General features: G+C 42.0%; 1 protein-coding gene across 1 annotated transcript in view; it reads right to left on the bottom strand.

The window, feature by feature from the left end:
• Nucleotides 1-619: 619 nt before the first annotated feature.
• pi4k2a (phosphatidylinositol 4-kinase type 2 alpha) overlaps nucleotides 620-12,598 on the bottom strand; it is a 42,453-nt gene continuing 30,474 nt past the window's right edge. The window contains exons 7-9 of the mRNA XM_060842209.1: nucleotides 11,331-11,464; nucleotides 10,229-10,288; nucleotides 620-5,619 (exon numbers count right to left, since the gene is read on the bottom strand). Coding sequence (XP_060698192.1) covers nucleotides 5,461-5,619; nucleotides 10,229-10,288; nucleotides 11,331-11,464 — 353 coding nt within the window. The 3' untranslated portion in view covers nucleotides 620-5,460. The remainder of the gene's footprint in view (nucleotides 5,620-10,228; nucleotides 10,289-11,330; nucleotides 11,465-12,598) is intronic.

Raw genomic sequence — 12,598 nt, 5'->3', positions numbered from 1 at the left:
CGAAAGTAACGCACGACCCAGAGAACTTCCTTCCTCAACATCCATCCGACAAAGTAAGGCCTGCTGCCCCAGGGTCCTATGCTGCTCAGGTAGAAGAACAGATCTTGGCTCCAAGGTCAGAGGGAAGATGCTTAAATTTCATTGAAGGACCTGCACGCAGATGTGTGGACATTGGGTGGGTACAGCTCAGGATGACACTCAACTGTTATTTTTTGGTTTCAAGCCCAACCAGGATTGACGACAAAGGGGAGGGAGTAAGGAAGAGAAAGTTAGAATACGAATAAAGGAAGTTATTTAAACAAAACCTTGGGAGCACAATGATAGTGATATTAGGGCTACTGGTCGATGGATGAGATTTCTAAGGGCAGGATTCTATGACAGGATTCCACACACTTCCAATTTCCCATTCAGATTGGAGCTGCAAAAACACGAAGAGGCAAGAACATAACCTGCCAGAAATCAAGGTGGAGCAAGTACAGTCTTGAGATTTGAATGAGAGCAGAGATTTGAGACTGACAAAGGTGGGACAGAAAGGCAAGAGCTGAGTCTTCAAACATGAGTGCAACTTGTGATTAAACACATCAGATCATAGTCACAGGATAGAAACACGTACAGTGTATTGTGCAGGTCCCTCAAGTGTGAAAACAACTGATTTTGGGATGAGGTCTCTGCCTGAAACTATTGTTTTTTTTGTGCCAAGTTTGTGAAGCACCTATCACCTCCAAGTTTACAGTACCTAAAAATTATACAGAACATTACACCTTGCATTTCTGTAAACTGGCTTGAAGGAGTAGTGAGAAAGATTTCTGATGAATGCAAGAGCAGAAAGAAAAAGGAAGTGTCACTGGTTAATTAAGGACTGACTGTGATAGGGATTTGAATTTTAGTTAACCAACAGTGCAAATCAAGTGATCAGATTTATCTTGATATTTTCATTTACATCCAGAGCAAACTAAACTTTACTTCACCAGATCCTAAAACAGTGTTACTCACACATTGCAAATAAAATATGTCAGCAGCTCATGTTCCAGTGAATTTTCTTTTTAAAAATTGCTCAAATACATTGCTGTTCAAGCAGATTACAAACTGCAAAAGAAGCAACGAGACCCAAACTATTGCAATGTACCGTCAGTGTTGGTGGTTAGCTAGGAAAATGCAAGATGCAATTTAACTCAAAGGAATCATCTGACAAATGAATTGGGGCTGGTGACTTAAGAGATCCCAAAATTCTGCATTCCTCTGGAATCTTCTCCTGCAACAGAAATTTCAGTCGGGTAGTGAGCCATTATATGTGTAATAGAAGTATGTGCATGGGATTTTTACAGATCGTTATCTGCAAATAATTATTCTGACTGGAATGAGATTTGTGCAATGAAAGACTATTATTAATTAACATTGTTAGTGTAAAAGCCCTGAAGTATTCCAACTTGCACACATTTCTGTGGCTTTAAACAAATGTTATCTTATTACATTTCTCTGGAACTGCAAAATAATCATTCAGTTCTGTATGCTACTCAGGTGGGTGATAGAGAATGAGCAACTCAAATGCAGAAAGGGATGGGGTGGGGGTTGTGACAGTAAGTGGCATGGGATTGGAGAGAAGAGGAGGTTTCTACTGAATCTCAAGCCTCATTCAAATCAAATATTATATCCATGTTTCAACGACTAAAGGGGAAAGGAGGAGAAGTGCCTCCCTACCTATGAAGGTGCAATGGTTTGATAATTCACAATGTTCTTAAGGTAGCTGCAGACCTGCAGGAAGAGATTTTTTTTAAAATTACAGAGGACAATTTAACATGCCACTTGTAAAATCTGCCATTTTAAAAATTACTTTCCTGCCAGTAAGACTGAAGTGAGCTGTTGTGTCAGATTCATTGGGTCGCATTTCTTTATTAAATACTGCCCCAACAGAATGTGAGGGGTCCATAAGGAAAAACCACAAAATCACAAGTCAACACACAGGGGTCCTCAACCACTAAATCACAGTGATAAGGATCATTCCCAGCAATGCCTGACTGTAGCTCACTGTGCTCCAGCACTCAGTAAAATAGGTGCAGTGAGGGGTGGGAATCCCACACAAGAGGGACAATTTTAATGTGGCTTCAACAGAACCCATAGTATAAGAAATTGCCCTTTACCCACTCTCCCCAAAAGACATGGCTTTTGTAACCTCAAAGATCTGATCCAAATGGTTACACACTTCCACAAGTAGTGCGTTGTTAAGCTGTCGGAACACAACAGGATTCAGACCAACCTCCATACTTTGTAGTCACGGTTGCTCAGGTGATCAGGAGCAGGAATTCACCGGTTTTGCCCTCTCTAGCCTAGGTTGGTTTTAATCACCTCCCCCCAATTATATCAGCCTCAACTGTTAAAAATGATGCATTACAAAAGTAACATTAAAAATCGCTCTACTTGCTTAAGTTTTGCTTAACTTTATTGTTTTCTAACCCTACTCCTCGCCTCAAAACCATTAAATAATAATGCAACTTCAGCTATTGCAAGGAAAATAACAACCCATGGGGTAATCGATTTAAAATCAGTCCTAAATGGACCAGAATGAAGAACCATTCAAGTATTTTACCATATACAGTCATCCACAATACAGGTGCAGCTTCTGACAAACCTGCCTGGAGCCAGAGTCCCTCTTACACATGTGGCAGCAACTTCAGGGGTGGATAGGGGAAAGAATTGATTGTCTGACCATGCCCATGACAGACTGGTTGTATGTGCTAACCCTGGGCTTCAACTCTAACCATTCTTCCACAGCATCTAGCACTTATTACTGTACATGCAAACATTAGAGTGTGAAGGCACTGGTATTTTTTTTAAATCTGGTACTGGAAAGTCCAGAAGGGAATCAGCTGAAGTACAATTCACAAACAAAATAAATTTCTAGCATGCTTATGGACTTAAGTTTAAACACCCAAGAACACCACGCTGTTAAAACCTTCAGTTCATACTGTAGCTGCAACTACAGATTCAAAATAGCTTAAAAATAAGGCATTATTTTAACAAGGATCTGGCTTATGTAAATAAAGGCCATCACCTAGCAAGTGAACAGGTAATTCAGAGCTCAGTACACATGTAAACTAGCAAGAAATCCCAAATTCAGCACATTCTCAGCTGCAAGATATTCTCAAAGTCTTAAATGTTTTAACAGGGAAAAGACCTCAACATTGAAGATAACACAGCTGCCCAGCTCACTCGCTAAATTGCCTTCTGATTAATACAATCGAATAAAAACCAAACCCAAAAGAGCCATCCTTGCCAGCGCTGCAGTTTCCTTTCTTTTTGTGACCTTGTGTGCTCAAAGTGGAGGCCTTTGTTAAAATAGATTCACTTACCATTCACATGATTACAAGTAAATTGCTTTGATTCTGCCCACGAACTGAGAGAGATAATTGCTCCTACTTAATGAGCTTCTGGATGAACAAATTACAATAATTTTACCCACCCCTCAGTGGCCAGGAGGAACCCAAGTCGCGGCTGCTCAGGTGATGGGGAGAAACACCTACCTACACTCACTGAATGAGACAGACACCTTACCCACTGTGGATCAGTGACTGGAAGGCATCCTACTTCCCAAATGAAACTCAGGAATGAGCAGGAACACACCATGTTGCTACCATACAAGACGTTGATCAGTGACAAGAGGCCAATAAGTATCCGTATCTCTTCCTCCACACAACTCAGTAGAAACAGTTCCAGGCAAGAACCGGAGAAGGCAAAGGTCCACACGTACTTTGTCGAAAGGCTAGGAGCAGCAGTCTTTATAGTAGGGGGGGGGGGGGGGGGGGGTCGGAGGGCGGTCACCATAAAGATGACCACCACTCTGATCTCCTTTTCTCTCAAATGGAGTCAAGTTGCAGTTAATCAGTCTAACCAGGACTGAAAACAGTCAAAGATGTAATTTTGTACTTTAAGCAACATATTAAGACAGGTCAGCTCTCAATCACTATAAGTTTTAAAAAACCTCAAGTTTGCATCTCCATTGCTTTGTTACACTCCCACCCCACCATCCCTCCTAGAGTTTAGACATCTCTCACACGGGCAGCTTGAAAGCAGCCAGGCAGGGAAACCAGGGTTGTTTTGGGGAGGGAGTTGAGGAGGGAGAAAGAGGAGTTTATGGTTTGTTCAGCTTAAAAGTGACTCATCTCATTTGTCCAAAACAGACGTGCAACTGGGTGAAGTTGAGAAAAGTAAAAAAGAAATGCAGTAAAGGCTGAAGAGCAGGGAAGAGGAAATGCAGTAGCTGCCTAAACCTGAATCCACTGAGCAACCTGTGGGTCTCAACAAGGTGCTATGGTTAATGACAGACGAATGATATACGGAGTACAGAGGACATCTACTTGCACCTTGTGCAAAGTATGTGTTAACCATTCTTTTGGCTTTTTTTTTAAAAAAAAAACATGCTGTGTTGGCTTCTCATCGCAGATTATTTCTTCTTGACAATTAACTGGGCTATGTAGCTTTACAGTCATTTTACATGCATACCCTTTCCACTGCCCCAAGTCCCCTCTGAAACACACTACATAGAAATCAAAGGAAGCTGGGGAAGGAGGAAAGATGTTTCAGTACCAGCCACAACTGCAATCTTTTATATATAGAATTGTAAATTCATGCTGCAGATTCAAAGCAGAAGGTTCCAATTCAATAAGTTGCAAAGCACATTTTTGTCCAGCTGGCGTTCACATTAACAGTGACTGCACTCAGTGTGGACCCATTTCCCTCACCATTTCCCCAAGCTGAAACTTGAGGCTAGTGATACCTCCTTCCAGAGATTTTCTTCTTAAGTACAGCATCATCACTTTTGACATCGCAGTCCTCTACATCATTTCTCTCTTCCTCTTATAAACACAAACAGCAAAGCAGACTTGAAAGGAACATGATCAGATCGAGAGATTCCTGGACCAGCATAACCAGAGCTCACTGTGAAGTGTACCTGGTTGCATTTTGAACCAAAACTATCTTAGTGCAAAGGAAGATAAATCAAATTCTTAAGACAGGTGTAGGCAGCCTGACCACACATTAACTCAGCTGCAGCAGCTATGAAGAGTCCAGTGGAGGGTGGACAACCCAACGCCTGCCTGACTATTTGAACATATGAACAATTTTGGGTGGGTGGGTGGGTGGGGAAGGAGGAGGAGGAATTAAGGGATAAGAAAGTGTGTTGGGGCTTTTTTTGGGGAGGGACTGAAGAGAAGTGAAGGAATTAAGTGCAAATCATCCAGAATAGTCCCCCTCGCACATCATTTCTTACAGATGTAGTGAAGTCTTGTGCAATAATCACACGTGGGATAAAACACGAAGCAGGCTTCTCTCTCTCTCTCACTCTCTCCAGCTATGACAAGTCCACTGAGTTCTCATCCTGAAGAGGGGAAAGCAGCCCAGGATTATCAGGTTATTCAACCAACCAGCTGTTCACCGGGGTGGTGTTCTCCTTCCGCATCCAGTATGCTACCACCATGTGAAAAAAGGCTTTCTGCTCTGGAAGCTCTGTGTGTACAAGTCGTTACTGCGATGGTGGCTTCGAGTTGTTTCCACAATGACGGGCGGGATGTGGATGAGCAGCAGAGGCGACTTTCCATCCTTTAAGGCCTGTGTGAGATTTAGGATCTAGGGTTGAAGTGGGTGGTAGGAAGGGGGTAGGTGATGGGCAGAGTTGCGGTTATAGAAGGAGAGAGAGAAGAGAGATAAGGAACAAAGGAGAAAGCACAAAGGTATTTAACAATATTAGATTTGACACCAGATAGCTTATTCACAGGCTGATTCAGTGTCTGTTACCTCTACCTTAAGGGAATGAGGGGGAGAAACAAAACCATAGAACATTACAGCACAGTGCAGGCCCTTCGGCCCTCAATGTTGAGCTGACCTGTGGAACCAGTCCGAAGCCCAACTATCCTACACTATTCCATTTTCATCCATGTGTTTATCCAATGACCATTTAAATGACCTTAAAGTTGGCGAGTCTACTGCTGTTGCAGGAAGTGAATTCCACACCCCCACTACTCAGTAAAGAAACTACCTAACATCTGTCCTATATCTATCACCCCTCAATTTAAAGCTATGTCCCTTCATGCTAGCCACCACCAGAGTAAAAAGGCTCTCACTGTCCACCCTATCTAATTCTGATTATCTTATGTCTCTTAAGTCACCTCTCAACCACCTTATCTAATGATAACAGTCTTAAGTCCATCAGCCTTTCCTGGGAAGACCTTCGCTCCATACCAGGCAATATCCTAGTAAATCTCCTCTGAACCCTTTCCAAAGCTTCCACATCCTTCCAATAATGCAGTGACCAGAACCGTATGCAATACTGCACCGAAGTTTTGTACAGGCTGCAGCATGACCTCATGGCTTTGAAACTCAATCCCTCTACCAATAAAAGCTAACACACTGTATTGCCTTCTTAATAACCCTATAAATCCTGGGATCTATGTACATGCACATCCACACTGCCAAGAATCTTACCATCAGCCGAGTACTCTGCATTCCTGTTGATCCTTCCAAAGTGAATTACCTCTCACTTTTCTGCATTAAACTCTATTTGCCACCTCTCAGCCCAACTCTGCAGCTTATCAATGTCCCTCTGTAACCTGCAACATCCTTCAGCACTATCCATAACTCCACTGATCTTAATGTCATCTGCAAATTTACCAACCCATCCTTCTATGCCCTCAACCAGGTCATTTATAAAAATGACAAAGTGGCCCCAAATTAGATCCTTGCGGTACCCCATTAATAACTGAACTCCAGGATGAACATTTCCCATCAACCACCACCCTCTGTCTTTTTTCAGCTAGCCAATTTCTGATCCAATCCGCTAAATCACCCTCAATCCTATGCCTCTGTATTTTGTGCAATTGCCCACCAGGGGAACCTTATCAAAAGCCTTACTCAAATCCATATACACCACATCAACCACTTTACCCTCATCCACCTGTTTGGTCACTTTCTCAAAGATTTCAATCAGGTTTGTGAGGCATGACCTAACCCTTCACAAAACCGTGTTGACTATCTCTAATCAACTTATTCCCCTCTCTATTATAAATCTGATCTCTTATAACCTTTTCCAACACTTAACCCACAACAGAAGTAAGGCTCACTGGTCTATAATTACAAGGGTTGTTTCTACTCCTGTTCTTGAACAACATTTGTAATCCTTTAGCCTTCTGGCACTACTCCTGTAGACAAATTACAACAAAAATCAAGCCAAAGGCTCTGCATTCGCCTCCCTGGCTTCCCAGAGAATCCTAGGATAAATCCCATCTGACCCAGGGGACTGCTCTATTTTCACATTTTCCAGAATTGATAACACCATCTCCTTGCAAACAACAATCCGGTCTAGTCTAGTAGCCTGTATCTCAGTATTGTTCTGGACAACACTGTCTTTTTCCAGTGTGAATATTGACAAAAAATGTTCATTTAGTATTTTCCCTATCTCCTCAGACTCCAAGCACAACTTCCCACTACTATCCTTGATTGGTCCTAATCTTTCTCTAGTCATTCTTTTATTCCTGATATACCTATAGAAAGTTTTAGGGTTTTCCGATCCTACCTGCCAATGACTTCTCATGTCCACTCCTGGCTCTCAGCCCTCTCTTTAGGTCTTTCCTGACAAACTTGTAACTCTCAAGTGCCCTAACTGAGCCTTCACATCTAATTCTAAAGCAGGACATTTTCTCTCCTGTTCTAGCTATGAGCTGAACATTTAGCAATGTTTCAGTAGTTAATCCAGATGGTTACACATCCAGTGCCAGATTAGACAGATAAGCAGTGGAAGATTATTCAGCAGCTCAACAGGTATTGGAGTCAAACTTGATCCAGTCTCTACATGCACAGCAAGCCTAGACAACACAAGCGTTACTGTGTGATTTAATCATGAAATGCATTAGCCAAGCCTGATCCCTTGCTGTCCCAGATAATCTTCACATTGCGTGTACTTTGGGGCGTCACTGGATTTTATTTATTTTTTATTTATTCATTTGTGGGATAAGAGTGTCACTGACTGGCCAGCATTGGTTGCCTGTTCCTAGTTGCCCTTGAGAAGGTAAGCTACCTTCTTGAATGCTGCAGTCCACGTGCTGTGGGTTGATCCACAATGATGTTAGGGAGCAAATTCCAGGATTTTGACCCAGCAGTGAAGGAATGGCAATATATTTCCAAGTCAGGATGGTGAGTGACTTGAATGAGAACTTGAAAGTGGTGGTGTTCCCGTGTATCTGCTGCTGTTGTCCTTCTGATGGAAGGGGTCATGGGTTTGGAAGGTGCTAAGGATATTATGTGAATTTCCACAGTGCATCTTTTAGATAGTACACACTGCTGCCAATGAGCATCAGTCATGGAGGGAATAGATGCAGTGCCACTGTTCAGTGCCCCAGGATAGTTTTCTGACGACATGAACTCAAATCCCACTTTTGCAGCTGGTGGAATTTAAAATTCATTAATAAGTGCAGAATTGAAAACCACTCTCAGTAAAGGTGACCAATCTAGTTCACAGATGCCCTTTAGGGAAGGAAAACTGTTATCCTTGTGTGGTCTGGTGCACACTTGTTCATGGGATATGGGTATCGTTGACTTGGCAAATATTTATTGCCTACACCTTATTGCCCCAGAGGGAAGTTGAGACAAATATATTGCCATGGTTTTGAGTTGTATATAGGCCAGACCAGATAAGAACGGCAAATTGCATTTCCTAAAGGATATTAATGAACCAGATGGGTTTTGATGACTGTGGTCACATGGTCACCATTGGATTAGTTTTTTAAATTCCTTTTTTAAAAATTGAATTCTGATTTCGCCATTTTGTATGGTGGTGAAATTAGGATTCCAACTCACTCATCCAGTGACAGCGCTAATACCTCATGTCACTTCCACAGGGTGTGTTTTTGTTAAATGCTTTCATAGGATGGGAACATCACCAGCTGGGCTAGTATGTATTGCTCGTCTGTAAAGCAGACACTGAATCTGAACAGTATGCTGTAATGGTCAAGCAAGGCAATCAGTTCACAAGTAACTGGGATAGGCAACAAATGACCGCCTTATCAAAACATACACATCATGTGAAGGAGTAATTAAAAAAAACTTGCAGGTTGACTGACTTTAATACTCTCCAGCTCAGCGGCATGTCTATCACTTACTCTACCACGGTTAGCTGACTGTGCAAATAACGAATACCCTTGTTTTTATTTTGAGAGTGTGTAGCAATGGTAACATTCTAAATATAAAAATAGTAATTTCAATTCCAGATGTCACCTGGCATCTGGCAATGCAAGAATTTGATGCACATCCTGACAGAAACGGTTTGTAGAACCAAGTTCAACATTTTAAGGGCTGTTCTTGATTCACAGAAACAAAGTCGTCAAAGTTGTATTATAAATGGATTGGGCAAACAGCGAGGACGGGATGAATCTTCCTCACTATCAAACACAAGCCTTCTTCACATCAAACTCTTCAATCATTCTCCCTCTTGAGTGTTGAAATAACTTCCAGAATCTTGTTAAACAAACTGAATTCAAAATCTGAGCTATGGTGGGGAATTGAACCTACACTCTCTGGATTACAAGTGCAGGCCTCTTGATTATAAATGACAAAGAAACTAGCACTGCTCCTTCCTCCTTTTAGCTGGACAAAATGAGAATGGATGCACAATGGGTATCACCTGGATTCAGTTTCAGTTTCTCACCCACTGAAAGCCATCCATTCATTATTGCACATGAGAAAGGTTCCTGGTGCCACCCACACAAGCCAATTCAGAAAGGACTTGAGGAAGGAGCAAGGGTGAGCCTTCCTCCCACTAATACATGACCACTTTGATAGCCCAAGTCTGAACTCCCACCTTGGGCTGATCATCTTCATGATCCAGAGGAAGAAATGGAGGGTCTACTTTGGGGGGGAAAAAGGAGGAAGAACACAAGGTCATTAGGGTGGATGAACCCCAAAACAGGGACGCAGAGTGATCAGGACAATTAAATTGCAGATAGCAGGTACATTTCTGATTTTGAATGGCTAGATGGGGCTTTAAAAAGAAAGTCAAACTGCACTGGTCCATTTGATCAGAACAGAAAAAGGCAGTCAAACCCCAACCTCCGGTTTTGCACCATTCTTCCCAAACTCCCGGAGTACTTCAGAAGCCCTTGCTATACTGGTATTCTTTGAGAATGATGTGTTTTCTTCAGACATCTCTCAAGCAAGCCCAGGATACAAGTAACTCCCAGTGGCTCACCTGCCCTCTCATGACAGAAATCTGTTTGTAGAACTGCCCCCGATCAAATCCTGGATCTTTCTGTAAAAGAAAGAAATAAATGCTTTAACTCTGATGCCATGAACAAGATTGCACATTCAACAAACATTCACTGCCGAGGCAGCCCCTCCCCAGTTGGAATTCAAGGTCTTCAGACAAGCCACATAACAGCAATGATTACATCAATCCATTTTACAGCAAATCAGTTGAGGACAGAATTTGTTTCTGCTCTGTAGCCTGTATAATTCATTTGCTGTCAAGACACAATGTAAGATAGAGCTGCAGACAGAAACCAACAACCAGGAAACGTGGCAAATGACATGGGCAACAAATCAATGCAATACAGACTAGATGGGGAACAAAACTACGCCAACCCAGTTAACACCTTAGGACTAGTGAAAAACAGCAAACAGCCCCTCTTGTACTTTGTTGCTGTGATCTGAGTGCAAGAGATTGGGGCTGTAATAACTGAAGATACGGTAGGAGCAGGAAAGTGCTATCTTTGCTACTCAAAACATAGACAAGCTGTTCTCTGCCTATGTGTTCAGACACTACAGCATTTTCTTTGCACACCCCACCAACTTAGTAAAGTGAGATACCAAGGAATTGTGATACTATTCTATATCTGAGAAGGCTACACCATAGCGTTTTTCAATATTGTGCACGTTGTCAAAATGGAGACACATTTCAATTCATCACTCTAAGTGCCTCTTATTACCAACACCTACCACCAATCCTTACTCTGATCTCATGTACAATATGCATTCACTTTAATACTGCAAATAAATTCAAACTGCAGGACTACCCACTTGGTCTAGGGAAGATGGAAATGAAAATTTCACTGTCATTAAATGATTGTCCCTTTTTGTTTAATTCATTTATGGGATGTCAGTGTCACTGCACTGAAAGCAACAGCAAGAACTATAGTCAGGAGTGTGAGAAAGAGTGTTGCTGAGTTCCTGAAATTTAGCTCCACAGCCATAAAAACTGGCTAGCCTTCAAAAAGCAGCCCATTCAATTCCGCCTCACAAGGACCTCCTAATCAGAGCCTGTAAATTATGAAATGTGTGTTCAGATCGCTAACCTTGAAGAGCTCGTAAAGGTCCTCTTCCAAATCTTTTACAAAGTTTGGGTCAGAAATTTTAGGAAGAACAAGGTCCTTAATTTCCTGGGAAAATGGAATCTTTGCTTGAGGCAGCCAGGCCCAGTAAAAAGGATCTGCAAAAGAAGAGAAGCATTGCTAAAAAAAACTTCTTCCCATTTCTTGAAAACATTCTCTTGTATTTAGTGGTTGGGGCATGTGGAAGTTTCAATACTCAAACAGCCCAAATCAACACATGTCCACTACCTCCAACACCCTCGCATAGTACACAGAGGTTCAGGAGAGGAAGGCAACCAAGATTCTGATCTATTTATAAAGCTCCAGGGTTCTAAAGGTGTGAGCCCTGATAATGTACAAATACTTGGTTGGATCGGTTATAATCCATTTTTCTTTAAATGTCTGTCAGAACTGCTCCTGCTGTTTCTTGGTATTCAGCTCCAGTGCCTGATGATAAGGTATACATTTTGGAATAATCCACTGCACAAAAATTTCAAACAATCTCTATTCAAGCCCCAAGAACACACCTGACACTTTTCAACTGTTCATATGTCTGGATGCAAGTTTGCACGCTGAGCTGGAAGGTTCGTTTTCAGACGTTTCATCATGATACTAGGTAACATCATCAGTGAGCCTCTGGTAAAGCACTAGTGGTAAGGCTGGTTTCGTTTGTGTTTAGATTTCCTTGGGTTGGTGATGTAATTTCCTGTGATGATGCCACGTCCGTTCATTTTCTTCAGGGGTGGTAAATGGGGTCTAGGTCAATGTGCTTGTTGATAGTGTTCTGGTTGGAATGCCATGCTTCTAGGAATTCTTGCATGTGTCTCTGGCTTGTTCTAGGATGGATGCGTTGTCCCAGTCGAAGTACTGTCCTTCCCCATTTGTATGCAAAAATACGAGAGAGAGTGGGTCATGTCTTTTTGTGGCTAGTTGATGTTCACGTACCCCGATGACTAGTTTTCTGCCTGTTTGTGTTTGATCCAGTTCACGCAAGGTATTTTGTAAATTACAATAGTTTTGCTTGTTGTCTGTATAGGGTCTTTCAAGTTCAACTTCATTAACTGCTGTTTCAGTGTGTTGATGGGTTTGTGGGTTACCATGATGCCAAGGGGTCTGAGTAGTCTGGCAGTCATTTCAGAGATGTCTTTGATATAGGGGAGAGTGGCTAGAGTACCTGGACTTGTTTTGTCAGCTGAGAAATCAGTGGACTGTGTTCATTGGGTACCTGTTCTTTTTGAATACACTATATAGGT

The sequence above is a fragment of the Hemiscyllium ocellatum genome, chromosome 22 (genome assembly GCF_020745735.1).
Source record: "Hemiscyllium ocellatum isolate sHemOce1 chromosome 22, sHemOce1.pat.X.cur, whole genome shotgun sequence".
Classification (NCBI taxonomy): Eukaryota; Metazoa; Chordata; class Chondrichthyes; order Orectolobiformes; family Hemiscylliidae; genus Hemiscyllium; species Hemiscyllium ocellatum.
The sequence above is the reverse complement of the archived record's forward strand: the minus strand, read 5'-3'. Positions and strand labels throughout refer to the sequence as shown.